Source organism: Capra hircus, chromosome 12 (assembly GCF_001704415.2).
Source record: "Capra hircus breed San Clemente chromosome 12, ASM170441v1, whole genome shotgun sequence".
Lineage (NCBI taxonomy): Eukaryota > Metazoa > Chordata > Mammalia > Artiodactyla > Bovidae > Capra > Capra hircus.
The window spans coordinates 16,212,765-16,232,983 of NC_030819.1; the positions used below are offsets into that span (position 1 = coordinate 16,212,765).

Consider the following 20,219-nt stretch of genomic DNA (forward strand, 5'->3'; position numbering starts at 1 on the left):
ATGCAGAGATCTGGATTCTGTTCCCCCTGAAGAGGAGGGGGTGACAATCACCACTTTAGGAAAATATTTATCAGATGTGATCTGATCCACGTGACCCAACTATCTCACTACTGGGCTTATACCCAAAGAAAACTATAATTCAATGTACAGTTAAAAAAAAAAAAAAAAATCACCACAAAATTGTAAAGTAATTATCATCTAATTAAAATATATTACTTAATTTTTTAAAAGACACATGAATCTCAATATTCACTGAAGCACTATTTAAAATGGCCAGGACATGGAAGTAACCTAAATGTCAATCAACAGAGAAATGGATAAAGAAAATGTAGTACATCTATACAGTGGAATGTTACTCAGCCAAAAAAGGAACAAAATTGGATCATTTGTAGAGATGTGGATGAACCTAGAGAGTGGCATACAGAGTGAAATAAGTCAGAAAGAGAAAACAAATATTGTATATTAATGCATATAGATAGAATCTGAAACAAACAATATAAATGATCTTAATTATAAAGCAGAAATGAAGAAATTTATGGATACAAGGGGGAAGGGGAGATGGAATGAACTGGGAAAGCATGATTGACATATCTTCACTACTATGTATAAAATAGATAGCTAATGAGAACCTACTGTATGGCGCAGGGAACTCTACTCAATGCTCTGTGGTGACCTAAATGGGAAGGAAATCAAAAAAAGAGGCAATGTATGTGTTCATATAGCTGATTCACTCTGCTGTACAGCAGAAACTAATTCAACATTGTAAAGCAACTATATTCCAATTAAAATTGAAAACAATTATTTGCTGAGAACCTGTGCTATTGTAACTGGGAAGAGTCAATTTTGATTCTTCCATGATAGATCTGTGTTTTAGGCCACATTTGTTGTTGCAGTCACACATAATGGCCTGCCTCAGAGAATCCTGCCCCTCTGCCTGGCTGTTAAATGAAATTGCCTTTGTTCAGAACCCTGTCCACCTGTAGATGGCAGGAATGAAGAAATTAACACATCCCCCTGCTTGAGGCTTGCCATTGTAGGAGATACTTGCAAGATTAAATGGCCTTTTAACTTTGTTTCCTCACCTCACCTCACCTCACCTCATCTCTGATCCATAAAAGAACCTGGCATCTAGAACTCCCATAGGATGGTTACTTTGAGACATTATTCTGCCACCTTCTTGGCCAGCCAGCTCTGCATCCCTCAGATTTATTGGCAGCGAGCAGTGTGAGCTTGGACTTGGTAACATTACTGGGGCTCTGGTCCAAATTTACTTTCTCAAAACCATGAGGCACATATTCCTTGAGGTTCTAGGATATTTTTTTGGACAAGGATCATTATATCATTTACTAATCACCAACAATATTGCCATCCCCAAGAAAAAGAAATTCAAAAAAGCAAAATGGCTGTCTGCGGAGGCCTTACAAAGAGCTGTGAAAAGAAGAGAGGCGAAAAGCCAAGGAGAACAGGAAAGATATACCCATTTGAATGCAGAGTTCCAAAGAATAGCAAGGAGAGATAAGAAAACGTTCCTCAGGGATCAATGCAAAGAAATAGAGGAAAACAATAGAATGGGAAAGACTAGAGATCTCTTCAAGAAAATTAGAGATACCAAGGGAACATTTCATACAAAGATGGGCTCAATAAAGAGCAGAAATGGTATGGACCTAACAGAAGCAGACGATATTAAGAAGAGGTGGCAAGAATACACAGAAGAACTATCCAAAAAAGATCTTCATGACCCAGATAATCACGATGGTGTGATCACTCAACTAGAGCCAGACATCCTGGAATGTGAAGTCAAGTGGGCCTTAGGAAGCATCACTATGAACAAAGCTAGCGGAGGTGATGGAATCCCAGTTGAGCTGTTTCAAATCCTGAAAGATGATGCTGTGAAAGTGCTGCACTCAATATGCTAGCAAATTTGGAAAACTCAGCAGTGGCCTCAGGACTGGAAAAGGTCCGTTTTCATTCCAATTCCAAAGAAAGGCAATGCCAAAGAATGCTCAAACTACTGCACATTTGCACTCATCTCACATGCTAGTAAAGTAATACTCAAAATTCTCCAAGCCAGGCTTCAGCAATACGTGAACCGTGAACTTCCAGATGTTCAAGCTGGTTTTAGAAAAGGCAGAGGAACCAGAGAAAAATTTCCAATGTCCGCTGGATCATTGAAAAAGCAAGAGAGTTCCAAAAACATCTACTTCTGCTTTGTTGACTATGCCAAAGCCTTTGACTGTGTGGATCACAAGAAACTGTGGAAAATTCTGAAAGAAATGGGCATACCAGACCACCTGACCTGCCTCTTGAGAAACCTGTATGCAGGTCAGGAAGCAACAGTTAGAACTGCACATGGAACAGACTGGTTCCAAATAGGAAAGGTATATGTCAAGGCTGTATATTGTCACCCTGCTTATTTAACTTATATGAAGAGCACATCTTGAGAAACGCTGGGCTGGAAGAAGCACAAGCTGGAATCAAATTTGCCAGGAAAAGTATCAATAACCTAAGATATGCAGATGACACCACCCTTATGGCAGAAAGTGAAGAGGAACTAAAAAGCCTCTTGATGAAAGTGAAAGAGGAGAGTGAAAATGTTGGCTTAAAGTTCAACATTCAGAAAACGAAGATCATGGCATCTGGTCCCATCACTTCGTGGTAAATAGATGGGGAAACAGTGGAAACAGTGTCAGACTTTATTTTGAGGGGCTCCAAAGTCACTGCAGATGGTGACTGCAGGCATGAAATTAGAAGAAAGCTTATTCCTTGGAAGGAAAGTTATGACCAATATAGAAAGCACATTAAAAAGCAGAGACATTACTTTGCCAATGAAGGTCTGTCTAGCCAAGGCTATGGTTTTTCCAGTAGTCATGTATGGATGTAAGAGTTGGACTATAAAGAAAGCTGAGCACTGAAGAATTGATGCTTTTGAACTGTGGTGTTGGAGAAGACTCTTGAGAGTCCCTTGGACTGCAAAGATATCCAACCAGTCTATCCTTAAGGAGATCAGTCCTGGATGTTCATTGGAAGGACTGATGTTGAAGCTGAAACTCCAATACTTTGGCCACCTGATGCAAAGAGTGGACTCATTTGAAAAGACCCTGATGCTGGGAAAGATTGAAGGCAGGAGGACAAGGGGATGATAGAGGATGAGATGGTTGGGTAGCATCACCGACTCAATGGACATGAGTTTGGGTAAACTCCAGGCGTTGGTGATGGACAGAGAGGCCTGGCGTGCTGCGATTCATGGGGTTGCAGAGAGTCAGACACGACTGAGGCACTGAACTGAACTGAACAATATCCTAACTTGGAATAAAACATCTTTTCTTTTCAGTCCTTCTTTCCAGGATACTACATTTTAATCAGTTAAAAGGAAAAGAGTATCCCCCAGAGATCAAGTCCTTTAAGTATCTTTGTATTCTAAAGATAAATACAACCATTGAGCTATATCATGTTTCCTAGACATTTTATCCTCTGATTTTAAACCACTGGCCTGTTTCCCTACCAGTTGCATCCATCTCGGTACTGATCTGCATGTATACAGCAATGTAATGTATATAAAAGCTTTTACCTCAAAAAGCTTAAAAATTGCAAAAGGCAAATAGGATTTCCAGTAACACTTTATGATTGCTTTCATTAAAGAAGGCTCCCGTGCATCTTTCTCAGCTCTCTTCACTTCCTGATCCCAGTACCTGTGATGAGAAACAGAGCACAGTGAACAGCATGTCCACCAAAGTGGAAAGGGGGCAGGGCAGAGTGGAAGACGAGCCTGCACTACAGGGTGCTCTATGGCTGCACAATAGATGCCAGCTACCTGCTCACAGGGCTTCTGTGAGCAAAGATGAACGGTGCAGACCCTGAAGCATCAGGTGTGTTTCCCTTCAAGACTTGTTGAAAAGTCCTAGTCTCGGGAAATGAGTTCCTGCCAAACTTTGGGGAATTCACAGCACCATGAACAGCTCAAGAGAGCAAACACCTTCCTCCTGCTGCAGAAAAGAAGCTAATTCTGACTACATGTTGGAAACTGTTTCTCTGACTTGCTTTTTGTTGCTTTTGTTATTACAGTCATATGTAATGGCCTGCCTCAGAGGACCCTGCCACTCTGCCTGACTGTAAACTAAAGTGCCTTTGTTCAGCGCTTAGATAATCTGACCTCCCCACCTGTGAATAGAAGAGATTAATACTCCCCTTCCAAAGGCTGGCCATTCCCTTGGAGATGTGTTGCAGGACTGAAAATCCTTTCACTTTACTTCCCCACTGCCTCTCCCTCTCAATTCTGCATTTTGACTTTAGTTCCTCATTGCTTCCTTCTCTCTGACTCTACAAAAGAACCTGGCATCCAGACCTTGACAAGATGGTTACTCTGAGTCACCAGTCTGCCATCTTCTGGGTCAGCCAGCTTTCCAAAAAAGTCATATTCCTTGCCTCAATACCTTGTCTCTCAGATTCATTGGTCTGTCATGTGGTGAGCAGAGTGAGCTTGGACTCAGTAACACTCCAGGGACCTCACCTCCCGGGACAGAGGTCAGCCTCCAAGGCTTCGACTGTGGGCTCCTCCCACTTGCACAGATGCATAGGGAACATAGACTCCCTGAAATCCAAAGTGGGCTAACCAGAGTTAGCCTGAGACAGGTGAGTATGCCAGGTCAGGGGAGGAGGCTCAGAAGAACCCAGAGGAAGGCAAAGCCTCCCGCCACACACACACCTTTAGCCCCACATGGAAATTCTCACTCTCCCTCCCCTTCTCCCTGCTGCCTGTGATCACCCTTGTAGCTCTTCTCCACGGTGCTGGCAGCGATCTTCCGGAAGCACCGAGTACATGTCATCTTTTTGTAATCTCCGTTTGTGACCAATTTTAAACAAGGGATTTATCCACCTGTTAAAAATTAAGAGAAAAGAAGAGAGATGTAAATTCAAAATACATATCTTGTTGCAGAGAAGAAGCCAATTCTGACTCAATGTTGAAAACTGTTTCTTTGACTTGCTTTTATTAGTAAAATCATACACAATGGCCTCCTAAAAGAACCCTTGACCTTCTGCTTGACTGTAAACTACAGTGCCTTTGTTCAGCTCATGGAAAGATAGTTTCTCCCTCCCTACCTGTGAGTTCAGTTCAGTTTAGTCACTCAGTCGTGTCCGACTCTTTGCAACCCCATGAATCGCAGCACGCCAGGCCTCCCTGTCCATCACCAACTCCCAGAGTTCACTCAGACTCACATCCATCGAGTCAGTGATGCCATCCAGCCATCTCATTCTCTGTCATCCCCTTCTCCTCTTGCCCCCAATCCCTCCCAGCATCACAGTCTTTTCCAGTGAGTCAACTCTTCACATGAGGTGGCCAAAGTACTGGAGTTTCAGCTTTAGCATCATTCCTTCCAAAGATATCCCAGGGTTGATCTCCTTCAGAATGGACTGGTTGGATCTCCTTGCAGTCCAAGGGACTCTCAAGAGTCTTCTCCAACACCACCGTTCAAAAGCATCAATTCTTCAGCACTCAGCCTTCTTCACCGTCCAACTCTCACATCCATACATGACCACTGGAAAAACCATAGCCTTGACTAGACGGACCTTAGTCGGCAAAGTAATGTCTCTGCTTTTGAATATACTATCTAGGTTGGTCATAACTTTTCTTCCAAGGAGTAAGTGTCTTTTAATTTCATGGCTGCAATCACCATCTACAGTGATTTTGGAGTCCCAAAAAATAAAGTCAGACACTGTTTCCACTGTTTCCCCATCTATTTGCCATGAAGTGATGGGACCGGATGCCATGATCTTCATTTTCTGAATGTTGAGCTTTAAGCCAACTTTTTCACTCTTCACTTTCACTTTCATCAAGAGGCGTTTTAGTTCCTCTTCACTTTCTGCCATAAGGGTGGTGTCATCTGCATATCTGAGGTTATTGATATTTCTCCCGGCTATCTTGATTCCAACTTGTGCTTCTTCCAGTCCAGCGTTTCTCATGATGTACTCTGCATAGAAGTTGAATAGGCAGGGTGACAATATACAGCCTTGACATACTCCTTTTCCTATTTGGAACCAGTCTGTTCTTCCATGTCCAGTTCTAGCTGTTGCTTCCTGACCTGCATACAGCTTTCTCAAGAGGCAGGTCAGGTGGTCTGGTATTCCCATCTCTTTCAGAATTTTCCACAGTTTACTGTGATCCACAGTCAAAGGCTTTGGCATAGTCAATAAAGCAGTAATAGATGTTTTTCTGGAACTCTCTTGCTTTTTCCATGATCCAGCGGATGTTGTAGAAGATATTAACACACCCCTTCCAAAGGCTGGCCATTTCCTTGGAGATGTTTTGCAAGACTGAAGACCCTTTTACTTTACTGCCTCTGCCTCTCTATTTTACCTTTTGACTCTAGCTCCTTTTTGTTTTTCTCTCTGTCATCTATAAAAGAATCTGGTATCCAGACCCCAATAAGATGGTTATTTTGAGGCATTAGCCTGGCATTGTACAGGAGACAGGGATCAAGACCATCCCCAAGAAAAAGAAATGCAAAAAAGCAAAATGGCTGTCTGGGGAGGCCTTACAAAGAGCTCTGAAAAGAAAAGAAGCAAAAAGCAAAGGAAGAAAGGAAAGATGTAACTATTTGAATGCAGAGTTCAAAAAAATAGCAAGGAGAGATAAGAAAACTTTCCTCAGGGATCAATGCAAAGAAATAGAGGAAAACAATAGAATGGGAAAGACTAGAGATCTCTTCAAGAAAATTAGAGATACCAAGGGAATATTTCATGCAAAGATGGGCTCAATAAAGGGCAGAAATGGTATGGACCTAACAGAAGCAGAAGATATTAAGAAGAGGTGGCAAGAATACACAGAAGAACTATTCAAAAAAGATCTTCATGACCCAGATAATCACGATGGTGTGATCAACCACCTAGAGCCAGACATTCTGGAATGTGAAGTCAAGTGGGCCTTAAGAAGCATCACTATGAACAAAGCTAGTGGAGCTGATGAAATCCCAGTTGAGCTGTTTCAAATCCTGAAAGATGATGTTGTGAAAGTGCTGCATTCAATATGCTAGCAAATTTGGAAAACTCAGCAGTGGCCTCAGGACTGGAAAAGGTCCATTTTCATTCCAATCCCAAAGAAAGACAATGCCAAAGAATGCTCAAACTACCACACAACTGCACTCATCTCACACGCTAGTAAAGTAATGCTTAAAATTCACCAAGCCAGACATCAGCAATACGTGAACCATGAACTTCCTGATGTTCAAGCTGGTTTTAGAAAAGGCAGAGGAACCAGAGATCAAATTGCCAACATCCGCTGGATCATGGAAAAAGCAAGAGAGTTCCAGAAAAACATCTATTACTGCTTTATTGACTATGCCAAAGCCTTTGACTGTGTAGATCACAAGAAACTGTGGAAAATTCTGAAAGAGATGGGAATACCAGACCTGACCTGCCTCTTGTGAAACCTGTATGCAGGTCAGGAAGCAACAGCTAGAACTGGACATGGAACAACAGACTGGTTCCAGATAGGAAAAGGAGTATGTCAAGACTGTATATTTTCACCCTGCTTATTTAACTTATATGCAGAATACATCATGAGAAACGCTGGACTGGAAGAAGCACAAGTTGGAATCAAGAGTGCCAGGAGAAATATCAATAACCTCAGATATGCAGATGACACCACCCTTATGGCAGAAAGTGAAGAAGAACTAAAGAGTCTCTTGATGAAAGTGAAAGAGGAGAGTAAAAAGTTGACTTAAAGCTCAACATTCAGAAAACGAAGATCATGGCACCTGGTCCCATCACTTCATGGCAAATAGATGGGGAAACAGTGGAAATAGTGGCTGACTTTATTTTTTGGGACTCCAAAATCACTGTAGATGGTGATTGCAGCCATGAAATTAAAAGATAGCTTACTCCTTGGAAGAAAAGTTATGACCAACCTCGACAGCATATTGAAAAGCAGAGACATTACTTTGTCAACAAAGGTCCATCTAGTCAAGGCTATTGTTTTTCCAGTGGTCATGTATGGATGTGAGAGTTGGACTATAAAGAAAGCTGAGCACTGAAGAATTGATGCTTTTGAACTGTGGTGTTGGAGAAGACTCTTGAGAGTCCTTTGGACTGCAAAGAAATCCAACCAGCCCCTCCTAAAGGAGATCAGTCCTGGATGTCCATTGGAAGGACTGATGTTGAAGCTGAAACTCCAATACTTTGGACACCTGATGTGAAGAGCTGACTCATTTGAAAAGACCTTGATGCTGGGTAAGATTGAAGGCAGGAGGGAAAGGGGACCACAGAGGATGAAATGGTTGGATGACATCACTGACTCAATGGACATGAGTTTGGGTAAACTTCAGGTGTTGGTGATAGACAGGGAGGCCTGGCATTCTGTGGTTCATCGGGTCACAAAGAGCCAGACATAACTGAGCGACTGAACTGAACTGAACCTGCCATTTTCTCTGTCAGTTCCCCAGTCAAAGTCTACTTTGCCTCAGTAGCTCGTCTGTCAGATTCATCAGCCTATTGTGAGGCGAGCATAGTGAGCTTGGACTCGGTAACAATCTCTAATTAGAACCCTATATTAATGGGCTTTATTATAAAGAAAAGTCTACATTTTAAATATATAGAGATATGACTGGGGGGAATATATGGGCATCCCTGATGGCTCAGTGGTAAAGAATCCACCTGCTAATGCAGAAGACACAGATTTAATCCCTGGGTCAGAAAGATCCCCTGGAGAAGGAAATGGTAACTTCCTCCAGCATCTTGCCTCGGAAATCCCAGGCACACAGGAGCCTGGCGGACTATCATTAATGAGATCACAAAAGAGTCAGATACAACTTAATGACTAAACAACAATATATACGACTAAACATTCATATATATGCCCTAGCTCTACACACTGCTACTGCTGCTGCTGCTAAGTCACTTCAGTCATGTCTGACTCTGTGAGACCCCATAGACAATAGCCCACCAGGCTCCCCAGTCCCTGGGATTCTCCAGACAAGAACACTGGAGTGGGTTGCCATTTCCTTCTCCACACTGAAGGGGTCCTAAGAGCAAAGACACACCAGCTGCAAAGAACATTCCAGCGCCCAGATGTTAGAGGTTTTGTTTCTTTAACCTACACAATTACAAAATATTTTTCTTGTGATGAGAACCTTCACAGTTGAGAAATAAAATACTGCTTCCCATATCAGTAAACAAAGGATATCAGTGTCATCAATGATTGCAGTGAAGAATCTAAGCTACTCCATTTTGTTAACAGAAAAATTCCATTTTGTAAGGTTCTGGGAAAAGAGCCTTTGGAAATCCCCTGACCTCACTCCACCGCCCACGAGCCAATCGGACCCCAGACCAAAATCTCCTGACTTAACGCTCAGGAACTTGTGGTCTACCTAGACAATAGGGACCAATTAAGAACCAACACACAACCCTTTGAAAGAAAGTGACAAATCAGACGTTCCCCTACCTAGAAATCCTTTTTTTTCCATGTATACTCCCTATATAAGCAATGTAATCCAAAACCCAGGGCTCCTCCCTATAGCCGCTGTGTTGGTATCAGTGGGAGCCCCAGCTCGAGCTTGGTAATAAAAACTCTCTTGCTTTTGCATCGGATATCAGCTCCCTGGTGGTCATTGGGAGATTATGCGACTTGGGCATAACATTTGGGGGCTCGTCCGGGATCTCCCATCAGCTCCATGGGAAGACTGATCCGGAGAGTCATCTGCAACCAGTAAGCTTTTTCCTGTCTTTCTTTTTGTTTCTGACAGGGCCTATTTTCTGAGACTGGTATATGACTCAGGCAGACGCACCAATGGGTCACCGGGGGGGGTCATTGGGAGACATCCCCAACCCTCTCGGAGGGGATGGAGCACCCCTGTTCTCTGTAGACGATAGCGGGTCGCTCCCACTGAACAGCCGGAGGCCATCGTCTTTCAGTTTTGCCTCCGGACTCCCAGAGGTGTATTTCTCCTGTCTCTCTGTCTGTCTGTGTGGCTGTTCGTATTGTCTGTGTTAATTTACCAACATCTGACTGATCCAGGGACGATGTGGCAACGCCATTCTAGCCCCACACCTCTATCCTTGGTTACCGATAATTTTGAGGAGGTCAAGATGCGCGCTCATGACCTCAGTGTAGAAATTAAAAGGAATACATTAATCACTTTTTGCAGCACAGAATGGCTGACCTTCCATGTAGGCTGACCCTCAGAAGGCACCTTTTGACTTGGGAACTGTACACCAAGTCTGAGATATCATCTTCAGACCACAGATCGGACACCCTGACCAAGTTCCCTATATCATAGTATGGGAAAATATCATATTGCGCCCCCCCTCCTTGGGTAAAACCTTTTTTGCCTCAACAGGGATTTTCTACCGCTCAGGTGTTGGCGACACGTGTAGGAAAGAACCCAAAGAATCACAAGGAGCCTGAACCAACGGCGCCGCTATACCCCATCTTGCAGGGGGGAGTTGTTAAGGGAAGCACACTGATTGAAACCGCCCACCCTGGCCAGGCACCATAGTAACCATTTGCATGAGTTGTTTTATGACAGGAGATCCTGATAAGGAATACAGAACTAATAAGCCTCCACCAACCAGAAGAGTTCAGGAAAGGTCTAAAGGAGACACCGCGTGTCCGTCCACTTCCCAGAACCACCAAAAAACCGACATTGCGAGCCACGCGGCAGAGCAGTTCTCCTAGGTTTCCTTACCCTGCTGCTCTCCACCCGGGTGCCCTTTCCCAGTAAAATCTCTCACTTTGTCAGCACATGTGTCTCCTCGGACAATTCATTTCTGAGTGTTAGACGAGAGCCCAGTTTTGGGCCCTGGAAGGGGTCCCTCTTCCTGCAACAAACGGTGACTCTGGTGGGACTCTTCTTCACAGAGACTGACATCCTGACCACTCAGGTACTCAGGGGCCAGCTTGCCTGCCAATGGACCAGACCCAGCGGCCGGAACTGTGACCCTTTTGTCCCTGGTCTCCTCCTAATTTGGACAACTGGCCAGAGTGCCCCGACTGGTAAGGAACAAGAGACTTTATTGATCTCTCTCCCCTTCCCTCTCTCTTTCCTCTCCTTAACCCTTCCTATCCTTCCCTGTTTTTCTAGTCCCCCGGTCCTGGACGCAGGAGTCTGGTCGAAGAGCCCTCAGCCTGAGTTCAGGATTGGAGACTGATCACCTCCTCTTGGCAGAGAACTCGAATTCTGGTTCTGATTTCTGGTAGGGCTGAGTTCCAGTTCTTCCTTCTCTGGAGGCCCAGGGAAAAGTCCCATAATGCCTGGGTATCTGTAGGTGGCAGGAGACGTCTATAAGGCCACCCCTTTTGCCCCTCCTCTCCCACCTCCTCCCCCTTCTTTTTCAAGCTGGCTTCCTTTCCTCCCTTGAAATCTTTGATGTTAGTACTTAGATCTGAAGTTCTGTGTCTGTATAGGAGGTTTTCTGAGAGACTATTTTTGTATTTAAGGGCTTCCCTGCTGGAGGCGAGGTTAAAGCGTCTGCCTGGAATATGGGAGATCTGGGTTTGATCCCTGGGTCGAGAAGATCCCATGGAGAAGGAAATGGCAACCACGCCAGTATTCTTGCCTAGAGAATCCCATGGATGGAAAGGCTTGGTGTGCTACAGTCCACCGGTCGCAAACAGTCAGATACGACTGAGCGACTTCACTTTCACTTTCACTTTGATGAGGACTGCCAGGTTTATATGTGTGTGTTTTAACTCTGTGTTCTGCGTTGTGATTTTTGATGGCCATTTTGCTTTGTCTGGCCACCATGTGGTTTAGACCTGCCGCCATTTTGTTAGAACTTGATTTTGTTTCCCTGTGCCTTGAGACCAGGGCTCTCGGGAACACTTATCTAGACCATCTCTAACTCCTGACACTGAGGAAAAAGGGAAAAAAGACTTGAAGCTAGATCTTGCACTATGTCTGTCTAAATATGTCTTGGTATGTCTCTGTCTCTGGGTAATATTTTTGAGGTTAGTTTGTATATGAGCTCTATTTATTTGGCTTAAAAAAAGGTAAGCACTTACAAATCAAGTAATTCTAAATTAAACAATAAATTCCAGGTTCATGTGAACTGGGAAATATTCAATGTTAAAGACCTGATTTTAATGTTTGTTTGTTGACCTATCTAATATAGACATGTCTTAGAGTAATTAACATTAAGTAGAATATTTTCATTGTACCTAAGGTTTAATATAAGTTAAATATTATATCTGTTACAAGTTTGTCAACAAGGAAATTACCTCAAGTGAAAAAAACTTAGCAAGAGTTTTAGAAATTATCACTGGTATTTATGCTCACCAATCTATAAAATGGTAATATAAAAGTTAGTTATTGGTTGCTAAAAGAAAGTAAGGAGTATGTTTTCAGTGAAAAAAAAAGGGTATGATAAAATACTAAAAAGAGTTATGCATGATCAGGATTTTCTAAAATTGGATTACAGTTAGTTAGATAAGTGGATTTTGTTAAGAATGACACAGCCATAAAAAAAAAAAAAAAAAAAACTGGTTAGAGTCAACTAGGTCCAAGATGGCACAGCTGACTTTCACTAGACCTTGAGCCTCAGTATTTACACACACTGTGACATATCAACAAGCTAAGTGATACACCCATCAATATTGACTAAATCTAACCAAATGTTCTAAACCCTTTTAATTGATCTTTTTGATAAAACTTCCTAAATAGAACTCTTTTGAAGTTCTTTTGATCTCTAGCTAACTTTGGGGTGCTTCAGAGGGCCCCTGGAACATCCCAAAAAGAGATATTAAACTGTGTTTATTTGGTTGGTTAATTACATGGAAAAGATTATCAAATGAGTAATAAATCTGCTCATGTTATAATGTATGGTAAAATTACTAATACAGATATCCTAGAAATTACATGGAGTTTTTAACATTCTGATATGTCCTGATATTTTAATGGAAAACCTGATGACTTCACAAAAGTTAACAAAAGGACTGAATGAACCAGCGAATATGCTTATAACTTTTATGGTTTCTATCTGAAAAATTATGGGTTTAAATTTTATGTTTTCAGGGAGTAGGGAAAATCTTCCTCTCAAACTAATTATGACAATACTTTGGTAAAATTAAACGTTATAAACAAAACAATTATATTTTCTATCTGACTCCTTCAAAAATTGGAAGTTCTTAGGTTTCCAGTAAGTTTATCAAATGAGTTAGGAAGGTTATCTCATGGGTAGAAAAATCTCAAGAAATTTTTGAGACCTTAAAAAGGGAAGAATTCACCTAGATTTGTTAGGCAAAATCTGTGATAAGCCTTTGGTGTGAGTTTCCCAGCCTTGTTTTATTTTAAAAGTTCAGTCTGAGACTCTATAAATGTTTCAGCAAAATAAAAAGCCTATAATCAATTATGGTTATAAAAATCATCAGACCGAAATTAGTGAGAACAGACCTATTTTGCAAACAAACTAGCCTTAATTTGGTTATATTTAATAAAAGTAAGGGTAACTTTGAGGAGAAAAAGATATTTCAAAATGTTAAATGCCAGTTTGTTAATGGAGGTATGCATCTAGTAAGACTCATCTCTTAGATAGTTCTTTGCTGTTATGTGATATTAATGTAAAATTTAATTGAACGCTTGACGAACACCCTAAGTTTGTTTCTGAAGCTTATCTCAGTAATCTATCTTTGGGTGAAGATCAGATGCCTCATGACCTGCAACCAGGACTGGAAAAAGACATAATTTAAGGGACTGTCTCCAACATGGATGGAAGGACTTTTTTTATCAGGAAAACTACACTACACCAGGATGAGAAGACGACGACATCAGAGGTAGACAGCTTCCCCAAGATGCTGGACCTGATTTGTATGATCATTTATGTTTTCTTGACTTCTTAGACCTTTGCATATAAGTCAAATGCTTTTCTATCGTAGGCTTGATCCTATGCTAGTTTTAAAAATCAATCTAATTGTTGGGTTTGTGGCCAATTACCTGTGTCTAGTTCTGGATTACCTTGGTAAATTTCTCTACTACCATACTCAGAATGGTTGGCCCCGAGAAAATTTACTTTAAAAAAATTATAGTCATATTCAGGTCACTGTGCAGATGACCTGAGATATACTGGGCTACATCTAATGGAAGTTCTTAACATAAGTCTTACTTGTGACTTTACTAATACTGCTGGCTATGTTATTTGTATTTCACCTGTTTTACAAAATTGCTGTTTCTTACACTGTCAAATATGTGTGTGAGGCCTCTAATAGAATAATATATAGTCCCATATGAGATCGATGATGGTAACAGTGTAACTCTAGGTATGGCAAGAAGCAACAAGAGGGAATATTTTCCTGGACCAAGAAGCTAGTAAGACAAGCGGTCCAGAGAATTTTGGATACTGTTTTATGGCCTAGTCCAGTAACAGCACATTGAGTGGCCTGTCAACAGAATCTTGCCAAACCTGAGAATGGACATTCTCAGCACCATGGGATAAAATGGTCATGAAATGCCCCCCTCAAAATCACGGTCAAGTTTATGAGCAAAAAGGGGCTCTGCCAACTGAAGACTGACACTTGCCATCTACATCTACAAAGATTAAATCATGGTCGCTGCAACTACGAACTTTCAATGGCCCTGAAAGGAGTTCAGGGTGAAAATCAGGAATGAGACACTCTGTGCTCTGGAAAAACACTGGCAGAACAGGCCTTCAGATAGTTAGATCTTTTCAGGAGAAGATTTTATGAGTTCCAATTCTTGCATCTTCTCGTACCTAGAGAAACACTGACATCACTAATGGTGAAATCTGCTTTGGCTATTAAGGAAAAGTTTACAATTAAAAGTCAAAATAGAGTAGCGACTCTATACATGGACATCACCAGATCAACACCGAAATCAGATTGATTATATTCTTTGCAGCCAAAGATGGAGAAGCTCTATACAGTCAACAAAAACAAGACCAGGAGCTGACTGTGGCTCAGATCGTGAACTCCTTATTATCAAATTCAGACTCAAATTGAAAAAAGTAGGGAAAACCGCTAGACCATTCAGCTATGACCTAAATCAAATCCCTTATTATTATACAGTGGAAGTGAGAAATAGGTTTAAGAGCCTAGATCTGATAGATAGAGTGCCTGATGAAATATGGAATGAGGTTTGTGACATTGTACAGGAGACAGGGATCAAGACCATCCCCATGGAAAAGAAATGCAAAAAAGCAAAATGGCTGTCTTGGGAGACCTTACAAATAGCTGTGAAAAGAAGAGAGGCAAAAAGCAAAGGAGAAAAGGAAAGATATAAGCATCTGAATGCAGAGTTCCAAAGAATAGCAAGAAGAGATAAGAAAGCCTTCTTCAGCGATCAATGCAAAGAAATCGAGGAAAACAGAATGGGAAAGACTAGAGATCTCTCCAAGATTTCGAGACTTGGGCATAACATTAGCCGCCTCCCTCTGAGTGAGTGAACTGGTGAGTCCTTTGGGAACACAGGAAGGAAACAAACAAACAAACAAAAAACCCTGCTATATGTTGTTCTGTTCAGTCGCTCAGTCATGTCTGACTCATTGTGACCCCATGGACTGCAGCACGCCAGGGTTTCCTGCCCTTCACGATCTCCCAGAGTTTGCTTAAACTCATATCCATTGAGCTGATGATGCCATCCAACCATTTCATCCTCCATTGCCCCTCCTCCTCCTGCCCTCAATCCTTCCAGCAACAGGGTCAAACTGCAGCAACTCCCAATAGTGACCCCAGAGGGAGCTCAGGATGACAAAACACAGGATACTGGTGTTATGCCCAAGTCGCGAAATCTCCCAATGACCACCAGGGAGCCAGTATCCAATGCAAAAGCAAGAGAGTTTTTATTACCAAGCTCGAGCTGGGGCTCCCACCATTATCAATGCAGTGGCTAAGGAGAGGAGCCCCGAACTCTGGGTTACATTGCTTATATAGGGTATTCTCGTGCAAAAAATTTGAAAAATGGGAGTTTCTGGGTTGGGAGACGTCTAATTGGTTACCTTCTGTGGAAGGGTTAGGTATTGGGTTCTGATTGGTTTTCATTTCCTGGGCTGGCCATGGGTTCTGATCGATTCCCATTTCCCGGGCTTAATTCAAATTTCCTGGGCAGGTCATAAGTCCTGAACATAAAGTCAGGAGATCCTGATCTGGGATCTGACTGGCTCACAGGTGGTGGGGTGAGGTCAGGGGATTTCCAAAGACTCTTTCTCAGAACTCTAAAATGGAGTCTTTTTTAACAAAATGGGGTGGCTTAGGTTCTTCACTGTCCCCTGATAACTGAGGTGCATATCAAAGGAATTATTTCCATGAGCCAAGATTCCTGCATCTTCCCATTCAAAGAAAAGCACTAAATTCTTTAATTTGAGATATCTGGTTTTCTTTCATTAAGAATAATATTTTGATGTTCAGACTATCTGTCCTTTAGGGGTAAACTCCTATATAACTGGGCTCTACACCCTCACCTCCTCAGAGCACTTTTCTCTGGGTTACTTGAGATGCTTCCTCCTAGACTTGAAATCTTAAGAATATCTACTGAATAAAACATAACTGTCAATATTTAGGCTCTGCAATTTTTTTCAATCGACTCTCTTAGGTGCTTTGCTGCTGCTGCTAAGTAGCTTCAGTCGTGTCCGACTCTGTGCAACCCCATAGACGGCAGCCCAGCAGGATCCCCTGTCCCTGGGATTCTCCAGGCAAGAACATTGGAGTGGTTTGCCGTTTGCTTCTCCAATGCATGAAAGTGAAAAGTGAAAGTGAAGTCACTCAGTCGTGTCCGACTCTTAGCAACCCCATGGACCACAGCCTACCAGGCTCCTCCACCCATGGGATTTTACAGGCAAGAGTACTGGAGTGAGTTGCCATTGCCTTCCTTAGGCACTTTAGGTGCTTTCAAATATGCAATATAATAATTTTTCAATGTATTAGTAGTTTGGGGGAGATAATTTTAACTTTATTTATTTATGGTTGCACTGGGTCTTCATTGCTGTGAATGGGCTTTCTTGAGTTGTGTCGAGCAGGGCTACTCTCTAGTTGTATGCTCAGGCTTCTCATTGTGATGACTTCCCTTATTGGGGCACATGGGCTCCATGCTGCATGGGCTTAGTTGCCCTGCAGCATGTGAGATATTCCCAGACCAGGGACTGAAACTGTGTTCCCTGTATTGGCAGGTGGATTCTTTACGAGTGGACCACCAGGAAAGTCTGCAATACAGTATTATTAACTATAATTACTGACCTGGACAGTAAGTCTTCATGATTTATTTGTAACTGGAATTTTGTGCCTTTTGTTCCCTTTCACCTAGATCCTGGTTTTTAATGTATTTTTTCATAAAAGGAACCAGGCTCCTTGAAGCAATGGCTAACTCCAAGGTTGGGATACTGTGTGCAAGCACCTGACAATTAGCTGTTTTGATTATAATGTAATTTCCTAACATCAAGCTATGGAGACATCCATTTTAAAGACATTCACCTCCAATGAACACATGCCAGCTACACGACTAGATAAAGAGCCAGGCCAGCTCACCCATGAAGTTCCCTTTTGTAGAAAGCTCAGGTTGACATGATAACAGACTATCTCACTGCCTGCTTGCTTCTCCCTTCCTGTTTTTTTAATTCCCACTCTCATGTTTTAATTAACCAATAAAGAGTGAAGCTGCTGAATACTAGACACCACACTCTCAACCCCAAAGAGGCAGAAACCCAGATCCAAATACTCTCTCCTTAGACTATGCTAAAGCCTTTAATTGTGTGGATCACAACAAACTGTGGAAAATTCTTCAAGAGATGGGAATACCAGACCAATTACCTGCCTCCTTAGAAATCTGAAAGCAGGTCAAGAACAACAGTAGAACTGGACACGGAACAACGAACTGGTTCCAAATTGGGAAAGGAGTACGTCAAGGCTATATATTGTCACCCTGCTTATTTAACTTATATTCAGATTACATCATGTGAAATGCTGGGCTAGATGAAGCACAGCTGAAATTAAGATTACTGGGAGAAATATCAATAACCTCAGATATGCCGATGACACCATCCTTATGGCAAAAAGTCAAGAGGAACTAAAGAGACTCTTCATAAATGTGAAAGAGGAGAGTGAAAAAGTGGGCTTAAAGCCCAACATTCAAAAAACAAAGATCATGGCATCCAGTCCCATCACTTCATGGCAAATAGTTGCGGAAACAATGAAAACAGTGACAGAATTTATTTTCTTGGTCTCCAAAATTACTACAGATGGTGACTGCAGCCACAAAAATAAAAGATGATTGCTCCTTGGAAGAAAAGCTATGACAAACCTAGATAGCATATTATAAAGTAGAGACATTACTTCGCTGACACAGTTTCATCTAATCAAAGCTATGGTTTTTCCAGTAGTTATGTATGGATGTGAGAGTTGGACTATAAAGGAAGCTGCTGCTGCTGCTGCTGCTAAATCACTTCAGTCATGTCCGACTCTGTGTGACTCCAGAGATGGCAGTCTACCAGGCTCCTCTGTCCCTGGGATTCTCCAGGCAAGAACTGGAGTGGGTTGCCATTTCCTTCTCCAATGCATCAGAGTGAAAAGTGAAAGTGAAGTCGCTCAGTCATGTCCGACTCTTCGAAATCCCATGGACTGTAGCCCACCAGGCTCCTCTGTCCATGGGATTTTCCAGGCAAGAGTACTGGAGTGGGGTGCCATTGCTTTCTCCGAAAGAAAGCTGAATGCCGAAGAATTGATGTTTTTGAACTGTGGTGTTGGAGAAGACTCTTGAGAGTCCCTTAGACTGCAAGGAGATCCAACCAGTCCATCCTAAAGGAAATCAGTCCTAAATATTCATTGGAAGGACTGATGCTGAAGCTGAAACTCCAATACTTTGGCCAGCTGCACAAAGAACTGACTCATTGGAAAAGACCCTGATGCTAGGAACAATTGAAGGCAGAAGGAGAAGGGGACGACAGAGAATGAAATGGTTGGACGGCATCACCTACTCAATGGACATGAATTTGAGTGAGCTCTGGGATCTGGTGATGGACAGGGAAGCCTGGCGTGCTGCAGTCCATGGGGTCACAAAGAGTTGGACACAACTGAGTGAACTGAAGTGAATTCTCTCTCTTTCATCCAGAACATCATTGTGTCACCCACCATGTACCTTGTGCCCTCCAGGACATGTGAGTAATAAACCTTGCCTTTTCAAAGTTCCCTAATGGTTGTTGCTGAGACTCGTCTCACAATCCTAAGAACTACAAGTACAGGTCAGGTCACAACACTGGCTCCAAAAAGGGAACATCTGTGGGTGCTGCTATAACTAGCATGAACCCAGGTGAGCAAAGCCCCAGGCATTTCCAGCAGCAGAACCACTATCAGGAGGTGAAAAACAACAGCCAGAGAAAGTACAAGCCGGGCCTGGAACACCTTGCAGTATAAAATAAGGAAGTGCTCAAGGAATTGAGAGATGAAATTATTTTAAGAAATTAAATATTTCCTGCAATATCAGTAAACAAGGATGTCACAAACATCAGCAAGAACTGGTTAGCCCTGAGGAAATTCAGGAAGGAAACGAATACCTGCCTTCTAGCAGCCAAACACTGCAGCCACTCTCTGCAGCCATTCCCTGTGATGAGCCCTAAGGAAATTCAACATATGAAAACACAGGATACTGGCTCAAGATAACAGAGATACATATCAAAGGAATAACTTCAGTGAGCCCAGACTCTTGTCTTCCCATACATAGAAAAGCGCTAAATTCCTTAGCTTGGGATATTGGATTTACTTTAAGTTACAATAATCTTTTGATGTTTCTGACTACTTGCCCTTTGTTGCAAAACTCCTACCTATCCTAGCTCCTCTTGCCTCCCTGGAGCCATTTCTCTAAGGCCGTCTCCCAGACTGCAGTCCTCATTTTGCCTCAAATAAACTGTAATTCCCAACTTTCATGTTGTGCAAATTTTTTTCAAAAGAATCATGAGGATGTGTAGAAAGGACAGAGAAGTCAGCTTGAAGGGCTCTCACTAGACAAACCTGGGATACTTCAAGCACAGAAATAAATAAATGGGGCTTCCTTGGTGGTAAAGAATCTGCCTGCCAATACAGGCAAGACAGCTTTGATCCCTGGTCCAGGAGGATCCCACATGTCACAGGATAACCACTGAGCCAGCACTCTAGAGCCCTTAAGCTGCAACTGCTGAGCCCAAGAACTGCAACTACTGAAGCCCACTCACTCTAGGGCCCATGCTCGGAAACAAGAGAGACCACTGCTCACAAACCACAACTAGAAAGTAGCCCCTGTTCTTCACAAGGAAAGTCC

General features: G+C 42.4%; 1 protein-coding gene across 2 annotated transcripts in view; it reads right to left on the bottom strand.

Annotated features, from left to right (window-relative positions):
- LOC102179751 (multidrug resistance-associated protein 4-like) overlaps nt 1-20,219 on the bottom strand; it is a 607,813-nt gene that overhangs the window by 535,548 nt on the left and 52,046 nt on the right. For both annotated transcript variants that reach the window (XM_018056446.1, XM_018056445.1), the window contains exons 2-3: nt 4,763-4,873; nt 3,569-3,689 (exon numbers count right to left, since the gene is read on the bottom strand). In XM_018056446.1, coding sequence (XP_017911935.1) covers nt 3,569-3,689; nt 4,763-4,873 — 232 coding nt within the window. The remainder of the gene's footprint in view (nt 1-3,568; nt 3,690-4,762; nt 4,874-20,219) is intronic.